The sequence below is a fragment of the Dictyostelium purpureum genome, assembly GCF_000190715.1.
Source record: "Dictyostelium purpureum unplaced genomic scaffold DICPUscaffold_67, whole genome shotgun sequence".
Taxonomy (NCBI): domain Eukaryota; phylum Evosea; class Eumycetozoa; order Dictyosteliales; family Dictyosteliaceae; genus Dictyostelium; species Dictyostelium purpureum.
Genome location: NW_003519404.1, coordinates 44,854 through 63,098, shown reverse-complemented (window position 1 = coordinate 63,098; position 18,245 = coordinate 44,854). Strand labels below are relative to the sequence as shown.

Genomic DNA, 18,245 nt, shown 5'->3' with positions numbered 1-18,245 from the left:
AAACTATTATTTTAACTATTATTGTTATTGCTGTACTTTTGTTTGTCCATTCTTAATTAATAGTATCTGATATTAAATTAAATTAAAAAAAAAAAAAAAGAAATATTGTTAAGACCAAGTTTGCGTAATTTTATTGCAACTTAACTTTCATGAAAGGATTTTTTTTATTTTATTTTTAATTATTTGTTTTAATTGTTTGAATTTTATTTAAAAACTGTTTTTTTTTTTTTTTAAGTTAATACCAATTTGATTTTAATGTCACTAATCTTAACTCTAAAATTAACAATTTTTTTAATCTCTTTTAATCTTTAAAGAAAAAAAAAAAAAAAAAGGGGTTAATAAAAAACAAAACATAAGAAGATAATTTTAATATTAAAAAAAAACAAAATAGGGGTTAACAAAAAACAAAACAAAAAAAGATAATTTGTAAATTGGAAAATTTTTTTTTTTTTTTCAACATTAAAAAAAAAAAAAATTCATCATATAAATTTTATGAATAATTTTCATTTTTTTATTAAATAAAGATAGAAATGAATAACATTAAGTTGACAGAAAGTGATATGCATTATGTCCATAGAGTTTGGACAAAAGTTCAAGAAGAATTAGTATGTATATAATTAATAATAGTTTTATTTAATTTAACTTGATTAAAATATTTTTCTAACCAAAATATTTTATTTAAAGGAATACATATTAGGAAAATATAACAAAGATGGAGACAGAGGTTTGAATCGTAGTGAAGTTGCTGAATTCTTTAAAAAAAATAATGTTAAGTTCCCAAATATTCAAACTCAATTAATCTTTAAATATTTAGATGGGTATAGAGGTAATAACATAATATATTTATTTATATTTTAAAAAATTAAAAGTTGTTAATTAAATTATAATATTTTTAGGAAGATTTGACCAAAATGGGGATAAAAAAATCACATATGATGAAATGATTGAAGACTTTAATACTTTTTTCAAATTTGAAACAGATTTGCATAAAAATGGTAAATTTTCAAATTTAATTAAATATATTTAAACTTACTAATATTTTATTTATTAGATGCTTATAATACTGCAGATTTTTTATTTAATAAAATTGATACTGATAAAGATGGGGTTTTGACTGTTGCTGATCTTACAAAAGTAAGTAGTAAAATATTTTATTCTAGTTATACTTTGAAAATTTTAATTAAATTTTTTTAAAATTTATAAAAATTTTAGTATTGTGGCCCCCTTCCAAATCCAGAACAATAATTGATTGTTTTATTAAGAAAAAAATTAATTTTTAAGGTTATATAAATATTAATTAATAAAAAAATAATTATACAAAAAGGTATTTTAATAGTTTTAAATGATTATTTTATACTATTTTAATAATATTATTTTATATTATTTTTTAATCTTATAAAAAAGTGACTGAGGATATCATAGATAATCAATACATGGAACCCATAAAAATAAAATAAATTATGGGAGTTTGTTTTGTAATTTGTGTTTATAAAAAAAAAAAAAAAAAAAAAAAAAAAATTATAAAACATTTTCCGAAATTAATGTTATTTTTTTGTTTTTTTTTTATTTTTTTTCATCGCAACTTCCTAAATAGATTTATTTTATTTTATTTTATTTTTTCTAATTAATTATTTTTTTTAAAAAGTTTTGAATTTTATTTGGGTTTAATAATTTTATACTCGATCTCGCTTATTGGTAGATGGTTTTTCTCCAGCAAAACCTTCACATTCATATTTTGGTGCATTAACTCCACACTTTTTGCAGAATAAATTTCTTTCAAATTTGCATCTTCTTGGTCCTGTTCTAAACTTACCACCTCTTTTGCAACCACCAACGTTTCTCCATTCGGAAGTTTCCCATGTAAAAATTGGATTGCATGGTTGGCTATCCATTTCTTTTGGTATATTTGAACACATTGAACTATCTGATATGGTTCCATCACATGAAACACAATCTACTCTTCTATATTGAACACCACACTCACCAGAGCATTCACCCCAATTTTGATATTCCCAATGATATGATCTTTTACCACATGATTCTGAATTTGCTGCAATTAATAAAATTGAAAAAAATGAAAAAAATAATAATATTTTTCATTTTTTTAAAATTTAAACTGTTTGTTGCAATTAATAAAATTGAAAAAAAAATAATTTTATACAAAATTAAAAATTTTATTTAAAAAAAAATTTTTTTTTTAAGTTTAGGAAATAAGTGAAAGTTTGTTTTCAATGTCATCTTTATTTTTCTTTTCAATCTCGGCTTTAGGTTGGTTGTGATTATGTATTTTTTAAAAGGTTACTTTATTATTGGTGTGGTTTTGTGGGTTTTATCTAAAACACGAGTATTTTAGTTTTATCCTTGGAAATTGATTTTTAAAACTGATTTATCTAAACCTGAACTATCATATATTATATGAGGATGATGATGAAACTATTATTTTAACTATTATTGTTATTTCTGTACTTTCTGTCCAATCTTAATTTCAGTATTTCAGCAGATATCTGATATTAAATTAAATTAAAAAATTTAAAAAAAAAAAAAGAAATATTGTTAAAGCCAATCAAGTTTGCGTAATTTTATTGCAACTTCATGAAAGGATTTTTTTTTTTTATTTTTAATTATTTGTTTTAAAGGTTTGAATTTTATTTAAAAAATAAAACTGTTTTTTTTTTTTTTCAAGTTACTATCAATTTGATTTTAATGTCACAAATTTAACTCTATAATTAACTATATTTTTAATCTCTTTAAAGAAATCTTTAAAGAAAAAAAAATAAAAAAAAGGGGTTAATAAAAAACATAATTTTTTTTTTTGAACATTATAAAAAAAAAAAAAACAAAATAGGGGTTAATAAAAAACAAAACAAAAGAAGATAATTTGTAAATTGGAATAAATTTTTTTTTTTTGAAACATTAAAAAAAAAATATAATATTTAAAAAAAAAAACAGTTCATCAAAAAAATTGTATAATTAACTTTCATTTTTTTTATTAAATACAGATAGAAATCAAATACAAAATGGCCACAGTTAGTGATGTATGTAGACAAATTGAAGAAGAAGTTGTATGTATATAATTAATAGTTTTATTTAATTTAATTTGATTAAAATATTTTTCTAACCAAAATATTATATTTTTAAAGGAAGACATGTCAGAAAAATATGACAAAGATGGAGACAGAAGTTTAACTCGTAGTGAAGTTATTGAATACTTTAAGGAAAATAAGGTTAAGAACCCAAATATAAACGCTGCAATGATCTTTAAATGTTTAGATGTCAATAGAGGTAATAACATAATATATTTATTTACAATTTAATAAATTAAAAGTTTTTAATAAAATTTTAATTTTTGTATTTGTAGATGACACTATTTCAGTTGATGAAATTAGACAAAATATCACCAAATTAAATAAAAAGAATTTAGAAGATGCTATTACAAGTGATGTAAACCTATTTTTATGAAAATTTGATAAAAATGGGGATAAAAATATCCCATATGATGAAATGGTTGAAGGCTTTATTAAATCTTCAAATTTGGATAAAAAAAGTAAAATTTTCAAATTTATAATTTAATTGAATATAATAAAACTAATTGATATTTTATTTATTAGCTGCTCAAGACACTGCAGATTTTTTTTTCAATCAAATTGATACTGATAAAGATAGGGTTTTGACTGTTGCTTACAAAAGTAAGTAATAAAATAATTTATTCTAGTTATACTTTGAAAAATATAATTAAAGTTTTTTAAAATTTTTATAAATTTTAGTATTGTGGCACCCTTCCCTAAAAATAAAATAAATTATGGGAGTTTGTTTTGTAATTTGTGTTTATAAAAAAAAAAAAAAAAAAAAAAAAATGTTGGTACTATCGTTTTATTTTCCTTAATTAAAATAATTTGAGTTTAATAAGTTTTTATACTCGATCTCGCTTATCAATGGATGGTTTTTCTCCAGCAAAACCTTCACATTCATATATTGGTGCATTAACTCCACACTTTTTACAGTAAATATCTCTTTTAAATTTGCATCTTCTTGGTCCTGTTCTAAATTTACCACCTCTTCTACAACCACCAACGTTTCTCCATTCAGAAGTTTCCCATGTAAAAATTAGATTGCATGGTTGGCTATCCTTTTCTTTTGGTATATTTGAACACAATGAACTATCTGATACGGTTCCATCACATGAAACACAATCTACTCTTCTATATTGAACACCACACTCACCAGAGCATTCACCCCAATTTTGATATTCCCAATGATATGATCTTTTACCACATGATTCTGAATTTGTTGCAATTAATAAAATTGAAAAAATGAAAAAAATAATAATATTTTTCATTTTTTTTTAAAAGTTAAGCTTTAAAAAAAAAAATTTTATTCACCAAAAAATATAACACAATTAAAAAAAAAATATATGTTTAAAAAAAAAAAAAAATTTTTAAGTTTTGAAAATAGGCAAAATTTTCTTTATTATTATAAAAATTTTTAAGTTTAGAAATTAAGTCTAAGAAATATTGTTAAAGCCAATCAAGTTTGCGTAATTTTATTGCAACTTCATGAAAGGATTTTTTTTATTTTATTTTTAATTATTTGTTTTATAGGTTTGAATTTTATTTGAATTAAAAAGGTTTTATGCTTAATCTCTTTTACGGGTAGATGGTTTTTCTCCAGCTAAACCATCACATACATATATTGGTGCATTAACTCCACACTTTTTACAGTATATATCTCTTTCAAAGTCGCATTTTTCTGTACCTGTTCTAAATTTACCACCTCTTCTACAACCACCAACGTTTCTCCATTCGGAAGTTTCCCATGTAAACTTTGGATTGCATGATTGGCTATCGATTTCTTTTGGTATATTTGAGCACATTGAACTATCTGATATGGTTCCATCGCATGCAATACAATCTACTCTTCTATATTGAACACCACACTCACCAGAGCATTCACCCCAATTTTGATATGCCCAGTGATATGATCTTTTACCACATGATTCTATATTATGAGGTTTGTTTCCGTCACAACAGACATCTTTTCTTGGTTGATTTGGTTTAGAATCTAATGCGCAATGAATTTCCCTTTTCCTATTTAATAAACAGTGACCGTCACAGGGACCCCATTGACCTTCTACCCATCTAAATTTACAAAGGTTTTGATTCTTTTGATGGAGTTCTTCTAATAATGGTTGGGTATCTGATTTGATTTTGTTGACAATTTGATTTGTTTTATCATTGTTTGGTGAACCTGCGATAAGTGTACAAATACCGACATTTAAACTCTTTAGATATGGTTTTAATCTTTCATCTAGTTTGGAAGGTTCACATCTGTTACTTGATGATTCGTAACATTCTTGATTGGATGTTTCAATTGGCAGTTGAGGTGTGACTTGGTTTCTAGTTTCTTGAATCCAATTGTTTGTAAATTGGTTTACTTGTTCTTCTACTAAGTTTGAGAAATCGCTTGAACTATAGGATGAAAATGCAGAAGCTGAAATTGATTTAAATATAACACCTTTTGATTCTTCAATGATTTTTAGAATGTCTGCACCATTAGCTTCTTTACCCATATAGATTTTACTTGATAATGAATTAATAACCATTGGTAAAACTTGATTTGAAATAGAGTATATTGCCCCAGCTTCTGAAGAGTAAGTAAGTTCATCCGGAATATCAACAGCATAGGAAAACTCTTCAAGGAAAAACTTGACTTCATTTCTTGTTGCAGTTAATACAACTGAAGACTTGGCACCATCGCCCCAAACTCTCTTGATTGTTTGAATACTTTCTTTGTATTTATCTTCTTTTTTGAAGTTGACTTCATTAAGGTAAGAATATAGTAATTTAGTTGTATCTAAACTATTGATTAATTCGGTTTTGTTGTCAAAATTTAAATTTAACTCTAATGCAAGGTTGGCACTGTTGCTAAAAATCAAATTGATCTTTGGGAAATCGGTCCATTTCTTGCTTGAAATACCATTTGTGTATGCCTTTTCGTTGGTGCTACATTCATCAAGTGAATTTTTGAATCTGTATAAAGATTCAAGAAAAGATGATAAAAGAGCTAATTTATTGATTAAGTATTCATTGATTTGAAGATGTTCGGTATATGAAAATGATGAGGTGATTGACATTAAAATAGTTTGGACTACATTTAAATGTCCAGCTGTCATTCCATCAGGGTCATTAGAGCCTTCACTGTCTAGTAATACAATTGTACCTTTTGAATCTAATTTTTTGATAGCAGATTTTAGTCTTGGTGATAAGTTTTCAGTGTCAATATCTGATATCTTGATTATCTGAGCCCAAATTCCTCTTGTACAGCCCCTCGATCCAACACATTTACCTTCGTTTGCTGATGTTTTTATCGTTTTTACTTGGAAAAGATCTAAATCACAATTGTCTTTAATTTCTTGTTTAAATAACATCATTGTATATAAATCTAACCTTGTTGATTTATGAGTTGAATAGTCACCAATTTCTGAATATGAATAAATAGGTGATGGTAGTTTTTTGAAAATATTGGCAGCAGATTCTGGGATAATAATTACATTGTCATCTCTAATATCGATTAATTGGAATGAAACCATTGGGCAAACAGTGGCACGGAATGGATCTTCTCCAGATATAATAGAATCATAAATTTTGCTAAGGGAATGTGGATAGATTGTTGACATAATGGATGGAACAACAACAAAAAAACTGAGGAAAACTATTAAAGTTACTCCTCTATTAATAAATATTAAGAGTATGAATGGTAATAATGCGATTGAAAATAAAATTAAAATATCAATTTTGGTGTAAATGGTTAAAATGATGTGCAATATTACGCTAAATATAAATACAAAGAATTTTATATTATGATCATCATTTTTCTTTTCAATTTTAATTGAAATTGTTAACACTAAAGCCACTACGATAAAACCAACAGTAAAAAATAATTTTTTAAAAGTGTTGAGACCTTCCAAAAACCAATGGATATCTTGACCAATTTCATTTAAAAACTTGTCGGTTAAGTTTTGCCATTTTTCAGATTCTTTTAGTGCTTTATCTATACCTTTATTAAATCTTTCTTCCATGTAGTCAATGGTTTGGAACTGACTTTCGACTAAAGATTCTTTGAGTATTAAAATAAGTTTTTTAGACTCTTCAAAAACAGCCATTCTTTCTTTCCCAATGCTATTAATAGATCCATCCATTAATTTTTCTGTTGATTCGACTGAAAATAAAGAAAAAATTATTTTATTAATAAAAGTTAAAATTATTTAATTAAAATAGTTTATATTTATACTTACTAACAGAAATAATTTTATCTTTGAGTGCAACGGTATCAAGTTCTTGAGACTCGAATGCATTTGATAATTCTGGAATTAATAGAGAAATTCTATTAAAACCATGATTAATATTCGTAGGGAGGCTCTTTGAGATTTCCTTTAATGTGTCTGAAAACTTATCAACACTTTTGATTTTACCAGAAAATAGAAATGATTCTGAAGTTGTTGTGAGTAATAAAATTAAAAAAATGAAAAATTTAATATTTTTCTTCCTTTTTTTTAAAAATTAAACTTTGAAAAAAAAAAAGGGAAAATTTGAAATTTGGGTGGAATAAAAAAAAAAATTAAAAAAAAAAAAAAAAAAAAAAAAAAAAAATTTTATTAAGTTTAGAATATTTTTAAGTTTAGAATATTTTTAAGTCTAATTTCCAGGCTATAATTTCCCGGCTTTTATGAATTCCTCCCAAATGAAAAAAAAAAAAAAAAAAAAAATAAAAAAAAAAAAAAAAAATGAAAAAAAAAACTGTAAAAAACTTTTTTTTTTTTTCCCATATTATTTTTTGATGATTTTTGAATATATTGGTTATTTTGGGGTTTTTTTTAATTTTTTTTGCATATTAAATTTTTTTTTTTTAATAATTTTAATATTATTATTCATTGTAACATCAATGTTATTATTTCTAATCCCTAAATAACAATTAATAAAAAATTCAAATTTACATTATATTGTGTGATATCTTTTTAAAACATTATCTAAGGAATTTCCTGTTTAAATTTATATCTTAAAATATTGCTTGTCGAAAATCTTTTAATTTTAGAAAATACATTTTGAATTTTATTTTGTTGTTTAATATCTTATTTTTACCACCTACTTCAATAACACAATATCATTTTACAATCTGCAATACCTTTCCACTTTTTGGACAACAATAAACCAATAAGGTTAAAGCTGATTTACTTTATTTACAACTATAAAATAAATTTCTAATATCTTTATTAATTGGTATGCTAAATTGTTATTTCAAACCATAAACCACCATTAAAAAAACATCAAAATAAAAAACAACAAGATATAATTCAAAAATCAATCAGGATAATTGCCAGAAAAGTATTTGCTTGAATTAAAAGATTTTCAATGACAAGCAATACTTTAAGATATAAAGTAAACAATCATACTGGGCAAATTAAAAGGAAAAGAGAAAAATTTATTTGATGGCGTTTAAATTTATATCACAAAATAGATCCTATTGTTGTTTTTGATAATTTAAAAATATTTTATTTTTCTTAATAATTTAATAAAACTGTTAAATTAATAAGGAATTTTCATATAGATAATATGAATCAATGGTATGTACAGTTGTAGTTTAGTGATTAAAAATAATTAAATAGGTTACAATGAATAATTATAAAAAAATTATTGAAAAAAAACTGTAGATACTCCAAGAATTTTAAGACATTGTTTCACCTTTGGCAAAAGATATTTTTAAAAGTTATTTTAATAATAGACTTGATAATAGCAATAAAATAGAATTCATGTACCATTAAAATCATATGAGTGCAACCACAGTGGTCGTAGATGGCTCAGAATAACAAATTAGTATACCAATTGATAATGAAAAGCAATTCTTTAAGATATAATTCTAAACATTAAGGAACTTTTTATTTTGAAATATTATCAAAATATTATGATATAGTGTATATGTGCATTTTTAATTATTTGTTATTCCAGAAATTAGAAATAATAACATCGAGGACAATGAATTATTAATTAAATAGTTAAAAAAAAAAATTATTACATATAAAAAAATTAAAAAAATTAAAAACCCAAAAACAACCAAATTACCAAAAAATTTATATGAAAAAAAAAAAAAAAAAATTGAGTTTTTTTTTTTTTTTTTTTTTGTTTTTTTTTTTTTTTTAGTTTTTTTTTTTTTGCATTTTGGAGGAATTCATTATAAAAAATAAAATTATTTTATTTTTAATAAAAAAATTGGTATTAAGTATTATCTTTTAAATTTAAAAGAATTAAAATTAAGTTTCGTCAGATAAGAATATTTTTTTTTATTTTTTTTTTTTATAATATCTAAAATATTTTTTTTACTTTTTTTTCACAGATAATTTTTAAAAAAAATGAAGAATAATATTAAATTTTTCATTTTTTTAATTTTATTACTCACAACAACTTCAGAATCATTTCTATTTTCTGGTAAAATCAAAAGTGTTGATAAGTTTTCAGACACATTAAAGGAAATCTCAAAGAGCCTCCCTACGAATATTAATCATGGTTTTAATAGAATTTCTCTATTAATTCCAGAATTATCAGATGCATTCGAGTCTCGAGAAATTGATACCGTTGCACTCAAAGATAAAATTATTTCTGTTAGTAAGTATAAATATAAACTATTTTAATTAAATAATTTTAACTTTTATTAATAAAATAATTTTTTCTTTATTTTCAGTCGAATCAACAGAAAAATTAATGGATGGATCTATTAATAGCATTGGGAAAGAAAGAATGGCTGTTTTTGAAGAGTCTAAAAAACTTATTTTAATACTCAAAGAATCTTTAGTCGAAAGTCAGTTCCAAACCATTGACTACATGGAAGAAAGATTTAATAAAGGTATAGATAAAGCACTAAAAGAATCTGAAAAATGGCAAAACTTAACAGACAGTTTTTTAAATGAAGTTGGTCAAGATATTCATTGGTTTTTAGAAGGTCTCAACATTATTAGAAAAATTATTTTTTACTGTTGTTTTTACCATAGTGGCATTTGCTTAATAAAAAATGTAACAATTTCAATTAAAATTAAAAAAAATATTAATCAAAATATAATATACTTTGTATTTAATTTTAGCGTAATATTTTTCATCACTTTAATAACCATTATCCATAGAAAGGATATTATAGTTTTATTATCAATCGCATTGTCACCACTCCTCAGTATTTTTGTTTTTGGTTCATCCATTATACCAACAATCAGACCACATATCCTTAGCAAATTATCTAATTCAATTATTTCTAATATTAGAGATAACAATGAAATTATTATCCCAGAGCCTGCTGCCAATATTTCCAAAGAACCACCACCTCTTTATGTATACTCAGAAATTGGTGACTGTTCATCTCATAAATCAACAAGATATTATTAAAATAAAAAAAAAAAATATAAAAAAAAAATTTTATTTTGAAATTAAGTCAAATTTTCTTCATCATTTTGATTTTGGCTAAAGTGCCAAAGAGTTAGAAGAACAAGTTAACCAATTTACAAACAATTGGATTCAAGAAACTAGAAACCAAGTCGCACCTCAACTACCAATTGAAACATCAAATCAAGAATGTTACGAATCATCAAGTAACAGATGTGAACCTTCCAAACTAGATGAAGATTAAACCATATCTAAAGAGTTTAAATATCGGTATTTGTACACTTATCGCAGGTTCACTAAATAATGATAAAACAAATCAAAATGACAACAAAATCAAATCAGATACCCAACCATTATTAGAATAACTCCATCAAAATAATCAAAACCTTGTAAATTTAGATGGGTAGAAGGTTAATGGGGTCCCTGTGACATTCACTGTTTATTAAATAGGAAAAGGGAAATTCATTGCGTATTAGATTCCGAAACCAAATCAATCATTTTTTCAAATTTTTAAATGAGAAACTTCCAAACGGAGAAATGTTGGTGGTTGTAGAAAAGGTGGTAAATTTAGATTCAGAACAGGAACATGAAGCAACTTTGAAAGAGATATTTACTGTAAAAAGTGTGGAGTTAATGCACCAATATATGTATGTGATGGTTTGCTGGAGAAAAACCACACACCCATGCACCTATAAAAATATAAAACCTATTATATTCAAACAAAATAGTTAATTGTAATAAAATATTTTAAATAATATTTTAAAAAAAAATAATATTCTAAAAAAAAAAATATTAATAAATAGAAATTAAGTCTTGGCAGAAAATTCTATATTTTGATTCATTATTTAATTTATTTATATTGTTTTAAAAAAAAAAAAAAAATAAAAAAATAAAAAACGTGAGTATATATTAAGAAAATTAAGCTTAATTTCGAAACAAAAATATTTTTTTATTTTTTTTTTTTATTTTTTTTTTTTGGCAATATCTGAATTTTACTTTTTTTTTTTTCATAGTTTAATTTTTAAAAAAATGAAAGATGCTTTTATTTTTTTAATTGTTTTTGTATCATTTCTATTTCTATTTCTATTTCTATTTCCTGATGGATACGAAAGTTTATTTAAGTTTTCAGATACATTAAAAGAAATCTCAAAGAACCTACCTGCGAATATTAATCATGATTTTAATAGAATTTCTAAATTAGTTCCAGAATTATCAGAAGCATTCGATTCAAATTCAAATATCTTTGAACTCAAAAATGAAATTATTTCTGTTAGTAAGTATAAATATAAACTATTTAATTAATTAAATTCAACTTTTATTAATAAAATAATTTTTTTCTTTATTTTCAGTCGAATCAACAGAAAAATTAATGGATGGATCTATTAGTAGCATCGAGAAAGAAAGAATGGCTGTTTTTGAAGAGTCTAAAAAACTTATTTTAATACTCAAAGAATCTTTAGTCGAAAGTCAGTTCCAAACCATTGATTACATGGAAGAAAGATTTAATAAAGGTATAGATAAAGCACTAAAAGAATCTGAAAAATGGCAAAACTTAACCGACAAGTTTTTAAATGAAATTGGTCATGATATTCATTGGTTTTTAGAAAGTAATAACACTGTTAAAAAATTATTTTTTACTGTTGTTTTTATCGTAGTGGCTTTAGTGTTAACAAATTCAATTAAAATTGAAAAGAAAGATGCTAATCAAAAAATAAAATTCTGTTTTATTTTTAGCGTAATATTTTTCATCATTTTAACCATTTACACCAAAATTGATATTTTAATTTTATTATCAGTAGCATTGTCACCACTCTTAATATTTAATAGAACAAAAACTTTAATAAATTTCCTCAATTTTTTGGTTGTTGGTTCATCCATTATGTGGACAATCTGTCCACATTCCCTTAGCAAAATTTATGATTTTATTATATCTGGAGAAGATCCATTCCATGCCACTGTTTGCCCAATGGTTTCATTCCAATTAATCGATATTAGAGATGACAATGTAATTATTATCCCAGAATCTGCTGCCAATATTTTCAAAAAACTACCATCACCTATTTATTCATATTCAGAAATTGGTGACTATTCAACTCATAAATCAACAAGGTTAGATTTATATACAATGATGTTATTTAAACAAGAAATTAAAGACAATTGTAATTTAGAGCTTTTCCCAGTAAAAACGATAAAAACATCAGCAAACAAAGGTAAATGTGTTGGATCGAGGGGCTGTACAAGAGGAATTTGGGCTCAGATAATCAAGATATCAGATATTGACACTGAAAACTTATCACCAAGACTAAAATCTGCTATCAAAAAATTAGATCCAAAAGGTACAATTGTATTACTAGACAGTGAAGGCTCTAATGACCCTGGAGGAACGACTGCTGGACATTTAAATGTAGTCCAAACGATTTTAATGTCAATCACCTCATCATTTTCATATACCGAACAACTTCAAATCAATGAATACTTAATCAATAAATTAGCTCTTTTATCATCTTTTCTTGAATCTTTATATAGATTCAAAAACTCACTTGATGAATGTAGCACCAACGAAAAGGCATACACAAATGGTATTTCAAGCAAGAAATGGACCGATTTCCCAAAGATCAATTTGATTTTTAGCAACAGTGCCAACCTTGCATTAGAGTTAAATTTAAATTTTGACAACGAAACCGAATTAATCAATAGTTTAGATACAACTAAATTACTATATTCTTACCTTAATGAAGTCAACTTCAAAAAAGAAGATAAATACAAAGAAAGTATTCAAACAATCAAGAGAGTTTGGGGCGATGGTGCCAAGTCTTCAGTTGTATTAACTGCAACAAGAAATGAAGTCAAGTTTTTCCTTGAAGAGTTTTCCTATGCTGTTGAAATTCCGGATGAACTTACTTACTCTTCAGAAGCTGGGGCAATATACTCTATTTCAAATCAAGTTTTACCAATGGTTATTAATTCATTATCAAGTAAAATCTATATGGGTAAAGAAGCTAATGGTGCAGACATTCTAAAAATCATTGAAGAATCAAAAGGTGTTATATTTAAATCAATTTCAGCTTCTGCATTTTCATCCTATAGTTCAAGCGATTTCTCAAACTTAGTAGAAGAACAAGTAAACCAATTTACAAACAATTGGATTCAAGAAACTAGAAACCAAGTCGCACCTCAACTGCCAATTGAAACATCAAATCAAGAATGTTTAGAATCATCAAGTAACAGATGTGAACCTTCCAAACTAGATGAAAGATTAAAACCATATCTAAAGAGTTTAAATGTCGGTATTTGTACACTTATCGCAGGTTCACCAAATAATAATAAAACAAATCAAATTGTCAACAAAATCAAATCAGATACCCAACCATTATTAGAAGAACTCCATCAAAAGAATCAAAACCTTTGTAAATTTAGATGGGTAGAAGGTCAATGGGGTCCCTGTGACATTCACTGTTTATTAAATAGGAAAAGGGAAATTCATTGCGCATTAGATTCTAAACCAAATCAACCAAGAAAAGATATCTGTTGTGATGGACATAAACCTCCCAATATAGAATCATGTAGTAAAGGATCATATAATTGGGGATACCAAAATTGGGGTGAATGCTCTGGTGGGTGTGGTGTTCAATATAGAAGAGTAGATTGTGTTTCATGCAATAGAACCGTATCAGATAGTTCAATGTGTTCAAATATACCAAAAGAAAAGGATAGCCAACCATGCAATCCAATTTTTACATGGGAAACTTCCGAATGGAGAAAAGTTGGTTGTAGAAAATATGCTAAATTAAGATTCAGAAAAAGAGTAAGATGCAACTATGAAAGAGATATATACTGTAAAAAGTGTGGAGTTAATGCACCAATATATGTATGTGAAGGTTTGGCTGGAGAAAAACCATCTACCTATAAGGTAGATCTAGAATAAAAACTATTAAATTCAAAAAAACTCAAACAAAATAATTAATTGTAATAAAAAAAATAAAATATTAAAATATGTAAAATATGTAAAATAATATTTTAAAAAAAAAACTAATAAGTATAGAAATTAAGTCTAATTTTCCTGGCTAATATAATTTTATTTTTAATAAATTTTTTTTTATTTATTTATTTTAAACCATTGTTATAGTCTTCATCTAAAATTTTAAAAAGAGTTAAAATTGCTCGTTTTGAATTTTCCAACTCTTCAGGTTTGACTCTAATATTTACTTGATCATAAATGTTCTTTAAAAACTCTTTATTTTTTCTTATTAATGTTCCCTCTTCTTCGTGTTTTGGGTTACCTCTAATATTTAGATTTGATTTCTCTTCATTTACAATCATTTCATCAATTAAATTTTTAACCTTGTCATAATCTTCTTTACATTTTGTACATGAGATTTGTAAATCCTTTCTGACCAGTGCCATTGTATCTTGATATGCTTTGCCATACTTGTACCAAAATTCTGGTTGCATTCTATTATCCAAACCTGATCTTGCTAAATAAATATATGTATTTCTAATTGTATTTAGCTCTATATGTAATAAATCCTAATTAAAAAACCATAATTAATAATTTTGTTATGTAATATTGTAATATTGTATATTTATACTTTACTGTTTGGATATTTTTAAATTTTGGTAAGTTTTGTTGTAAAAATGTATAGTATAATGATTTCATATTCTTTTTTATTGTATCTTGATAGTGCGAAGTAGTTGGTAACAGCATGACTGCTTTTAAATGCTTATCAAAATCTTTAAATAATACAGCCAGGTCATTTTGAAGTATAATAACTTCATTGTAAACCTGGGAAAATGTATCTCTGTTGTTTTTTGATGCCAATTTGAAATCAGTTACAGATGATGCTAAATATTCAAAACTTGGTAATGATCCTAATATAGATCGCTTAACAAGAGTAATTTCATTATATAGTTGTAGAATTGGTTCATTGACAGATTTTTCGCAACCAAAATGAAACCTTCTTTTAATTTCCTCTTTTGTGACTATTAAATGACATCTTGGACAATATGATCTTACTTGGCCATCTTTTAAAACACCAGTAATATCTTTACTTGATAAAATTTTTAAACATCCATTACAAAAATTAATATTACATAAACTACATTGATATTTTGATGTAAATAGACCAAATGCTTTACTATAATTTTAAAAAAATTAGTATACTATAATTATAAATTTATAATAAAAACATTGTTTAATTACTTACCCACAATTTAAACAGTTTGGTTTATCAGTTAGTTTTTCTTGTGGTTTATGTATTGGTGGGGGTATATTTAATGGTTTTATAGTACCAATATTATTATTACTATTGAAATTGTTATTAATGGCTGGTACGGAATCGTTTCCTCTTTTTATAAAATTGATAGTTGGAAATGAAGAGGATGGTGAGTTACTTGCTCTATCGTGTATATATGCTAAAAAATCCCTTTTATCAATTTGTTTTTTCCATTCTTTTACTTCTTCTTTAACTCTGTAATATTCTTCTGTTCTATCTCTTATCATTATAACACTGTTTTAAAAATATGTATAAATCATACAACACACAACACACAACAATATTTAAAATATTATATTACAATTACACACAATCGAAATATTATTTATTTTTAATTAATCATTATTAAATTAAAAAAAATAATAAAAAAATAAAAAGATTTTTAAGTAAACAAAAAAAAAAATTAAAAAAAATAAAAAAAATAATTTAAAAAATAAAATTTAATTTTTTATAAAAGTAAAAATTTAAGTAAAAAAAGATAAAGAAAAAACATTGAAAGATATATATAAATATCGTGATTAATTTACAAAAATTTTAAATTATTTAATTTTATTTTATTTTAATATTCTGATAATAAAAAAAAAAAAGTAAAAAATAAAAAATTTATCTTTTCATATTGATTAAATCATTTATTTGTCTTATATTATCTGTTTCGACCAACCAATCCTATAAAAAAAAAGAAAAAAAAAATTAGAAAGTTGTTTATATATATAATACCATTATTTTTATAATGTAAATATTTACTTGAAATTTAGATTCGATTAAATGTAGTAAAGTTGCTTTAGTTTTTGGATCGTTTGTAGTTTGAGCTATTAATTTGTGTAATGCATGAACTGAGTTTGATTTATTTGCTAAACATGTACTATACTCATTTGGTAATTCACATGGATTTGATTTGGTTTTTCCTTTAATTAAAAATGGTACAACAAATGGGAAAAATTCCTCTGGATCTAAAATCGAGTAAATCTCGGTTGTTTCTTCGTGAATATTATTAGTGTCATCTACATTGAGTAAATTATTTGGAGGAATTTGAAGAAGGTCACTGGTTGTGGTAGTTGTGGTTGTAGTTGTGGTTGGTGAGTTGGATTGTAATAATGGTGAGTTTAATGGTGAAAATAATTTAAATATTGATGGATTGTTCCATTGATTATTTTCCAAATCGACCAATAGTTTTGATGTGGCTATTTGAGTATCTAAGTTTGGATAGTGTGTGTTATAGGGTGCTAATTTGATGTTGTGACAATCTGAAGATATTATTGGTTTTTCATTTGAACATATGAATAATGATATATTATTTGATGACCTAAAAAGAAAAAAAACAATATTAATATTTACTTCCAAAAGCAAAAAGTTGTCACATTAAACTTACTTTATTTTAATTCCTTTTGTAATCGAAATTAAAGTTACTTTAGAGCAATTACTGATCTCTATTAAACCAACGCATGGTCCTAAAACTATAATACAATCATGGCAGTTATTAATATTGCCCAAAGCAATATTTACCAATATATAAATTTGTGATTTTTTATTATTATTTATATTTAATTTGACCGATAGACCATTGGTTGGTGTTGCTCCGCTAGTATTATTATTTGTGCAATTTGAGCCATTTAAAACTGGTGAATTTAGATTTGTTAATATTGGTGAAAGTGTATTATTTAATGTATCTTTATATGCATTATAAGGTAATTTGGTTGGTGATTGGTGATATCCCTTTAAAAATGGTGAATCTGAATTTTCATTTACATTAATTATACCATTGGGTGCACTAATAAAGTCCTGTTCTATTTTTAATATTGTTTTTTTACATTGATTTATAACATTACAAATTGAATTGCTGTGATCAAAAAAAAATAAAAAAAAAAGTTAATATAATTATAAATATATCAATATAATATTAAAAAAAAAAAACTTACAATTGATTCATAATCATTTTTAACTTCCCCTTTTTATTTAGAGAATATAATTTATATTTTATAATATATATCTATGCTGAATGTATTTTTATTTATCTATTTATTTTTTATAGGTTCTATATTACATTGGGGTGGTTTATTTCTTTTTTTTTTTTTTTGTAAGTGGTATATACCAAAGATAAAATGATTGTGATAAATGTAATAAAAAAAAAAATGATAATTAATTTAAAAAAAAAAATTTTAAAAAAAATAAAATTAAAAAAAATAATTTTAAAAAAAAATAATTTTTAATTTTTTTTATTTTCTTAATTATTATAAAAATTTTGAATATTTATTATAATTTACATATAAACAGACTATTTATAAAATTTTTTAATAATTATTTTTAATTTTTGATTTCTTATAGGCAATATCAAAAATTATAATAAGGGAAATACCTCACAAAAGCAATTATATAAAAATTTGGGATTTTTAGGGTTAAAATGGGACTTTTAAAATTAAAAATCAACCTTAAATTTTTTTTTTAATTTTTGAAAAAAAAAAAACAAAGTAAGTTTTTATTTATCTAAATTTTTATTATCCCCGAGAATTCAATTCCTGTTTCTAAACCCCCCAAAAAAGAGGGGGTTGGAAATTAA

The 18,245-nt window shown here is 24.1% G+C and overlaps 9 protein-coding genes across 9 annotated transcripts; 4 read left to right on the top strand and 5 right to left on the bottom strand.

The window, feature by feature from the left end:
- Positions 1 to 528: 528 nt before the first annotated feature.
- DICPUDRAFT_91690 (uncharacterized protein) lies at positions 529 to 1,369 on the top strand (the record flags this gene model as incomplete). The annotated part of the gene is made up of 5 exons (XM_003286307.1): positions 529 to 605; positions 685 to 826; positions 897 to 995; positions 1,052 to 1,134; positions 1,213 to 1,369. 5 exons carry the CDS (start codon positions 531 to 533, stop codon positions 1,243 to 1,245), a joined length of 432 nt encoding a protein of 143 aa, XP_003286355.1. The 3' UTR covers positions 1,246 to 1,369.
- Positions 1,370 to 1,673: 304 nt separating this feature from the next.
- DICPUDRAFT_150307 (uncharacterized protein) lies at positions 1,674 to 1,892 on the bottom strand (the record flags this gene model as incomplete). Its single annotated transcript, XM_003286284.1, has 1 exon — positions 1,674 to 1,892. One exon carries the CDS (start codon positions 1,890 to 1,892, stop codon positions 1,674 to 1,676), a length of 219 nt encoding a protein of 72 aa, XP_003286332.1.
- Positions 1,893 to 3,146: 1,254 nt separating this feature from the next.
- Positions 3,147 to 3,314, top strand: DICPUDRAFT_30751 (uncharacterized protein; the record flags this gene model as incomplete). The annotated part of the gene is made up of 1 exon (XM_003286306.1): positions 3,147 to 3,314. The coding sequence occupies one exon, from the start codon at positions 3,147 to 3,149 to the stop codon at positions 3,312 to 3,314; it is 168 nt and encodes a 55-aa protein (XP_003286354.1).
- Positions 3,315 to 3,910: 596 nt separating this feature from the next.
- Positions 3,911 to 4,336, bottom strand: DICPUDRAFT_150305 (uncharacterized protein; the record flags this gene model as incomplete). Its single annotated transcript, XM_003286283.1, has 1 exon — positions 3,911 to 4,336. The coding sequence occupies one exon, from the start codon at positions 4,334 to 4,336 to the stop codon at positions 3,911 to 3,913; it is 426 nt and encodes a 141-aa protein (XP_003286331.1).
- A 297-nt stretch (positions 4,337 to 4,633) lies between these two features.
- DICPUDRAFT_77228 (uncharacterized protein) lies at positions 4,634 to 8,821 on the bottom strand (the record flags this gene model as incomplete). Its single annotated transcript, XM_003286282.1, has 3 exons — positions 4,634 to 7,215; positions 7,292 to 7,542; positions 8,736 to 8,821. 3 exons carry the CDS (start codon positions 8,819 to 8,821, stop codon positions 4,634 to 4,636), a joined length of 2,919 nt encoding a protein of 972 aa, XP_003286330.1.
- A 579-nt stretch (positions 8,822 to 9,400) lies between these two features.
- Positions 9,401 to 10,421, top strand: DICPUDRAFT_77227 (uncharacterized protein; the record flags this gene model as incomplete). The annotated part of the gene is made up of 2 exons (XM_003286305.1): positions 9,401 to 9,653; positions 9,730 to 10,421. 2 exons carry the CDS (start codon positions 9,401 to 9,403, stop codon positions 10,419 to 10,421), a joined length of 945 nt encoding a protein of 314 aa, XP_003286353.1.
- A 1,026-nt stretch (positions 10,422 to 11,447) lies between these two features.
- DICPUDRAFT_77226 (uncharacterized protein) lies at positions 11,448 to 14,343 on the top strand (the record flags this gene model as incomplete). Its single annotated transcript, XM_003286304.1, has 2 exons — positions 11,448 to 11,691; positions 11,768 to 14,343. 2 exons carry the CDS (start codon positions 11,448 to 11,450, stop codon positions 14,341 to 14,343), a joined length of 2,820 nt encoding a protein of 939 aa, XP_003286352.1.
- A 179-nt stretch (positions 14,344 to 14,522) lies between these two features.
- On the bottom strand, positions 14,523 to 15,918 carry DICPUDRAFT_77225 (uncharacterized protein; the record flags this gene model as incomplete). The annotated part of the gene is made up of 3 exons (XM_003286281.1): positions 14,523 to 14,945; positions 15,013 to 15,553; positions 15,623 to 15,918. 3 exons carry the CDS (start codon positions 15,916 to 15,918, stop codon positions 14,523 to 14,525), a joined length of 1,260 nt encoding a protein of 419 aa, XP_003286329.1.
- A 293-nt stretch (positions 15,919 to 16,211) lies between these two features.
- DICPUDRAFT_97351 (uncharacterized protein) lies at positions 16,212 to 17,624 on the bottom strand (the record flags this gene model as incomplete). The annotated part of the gene is made up of 4 exons (XM_003286280.1): positions 16,212 to 16,357; positions 16,436 to 16,994; positions 17,061 to 17,528; positions 17,608 to 17,624. 4 exons carry the CDS (start codon positions 17,622 to 17,624, stop codon positions 16,295 to 16,297), a joined length of 1,107 nt encoding a protein of 368 aa, XP_003286328.1. The 3' UTR covers positions 16,212 to 16,294.
- Positions 17,625 to 18,245: the final 621 nt, after the last annotated feature.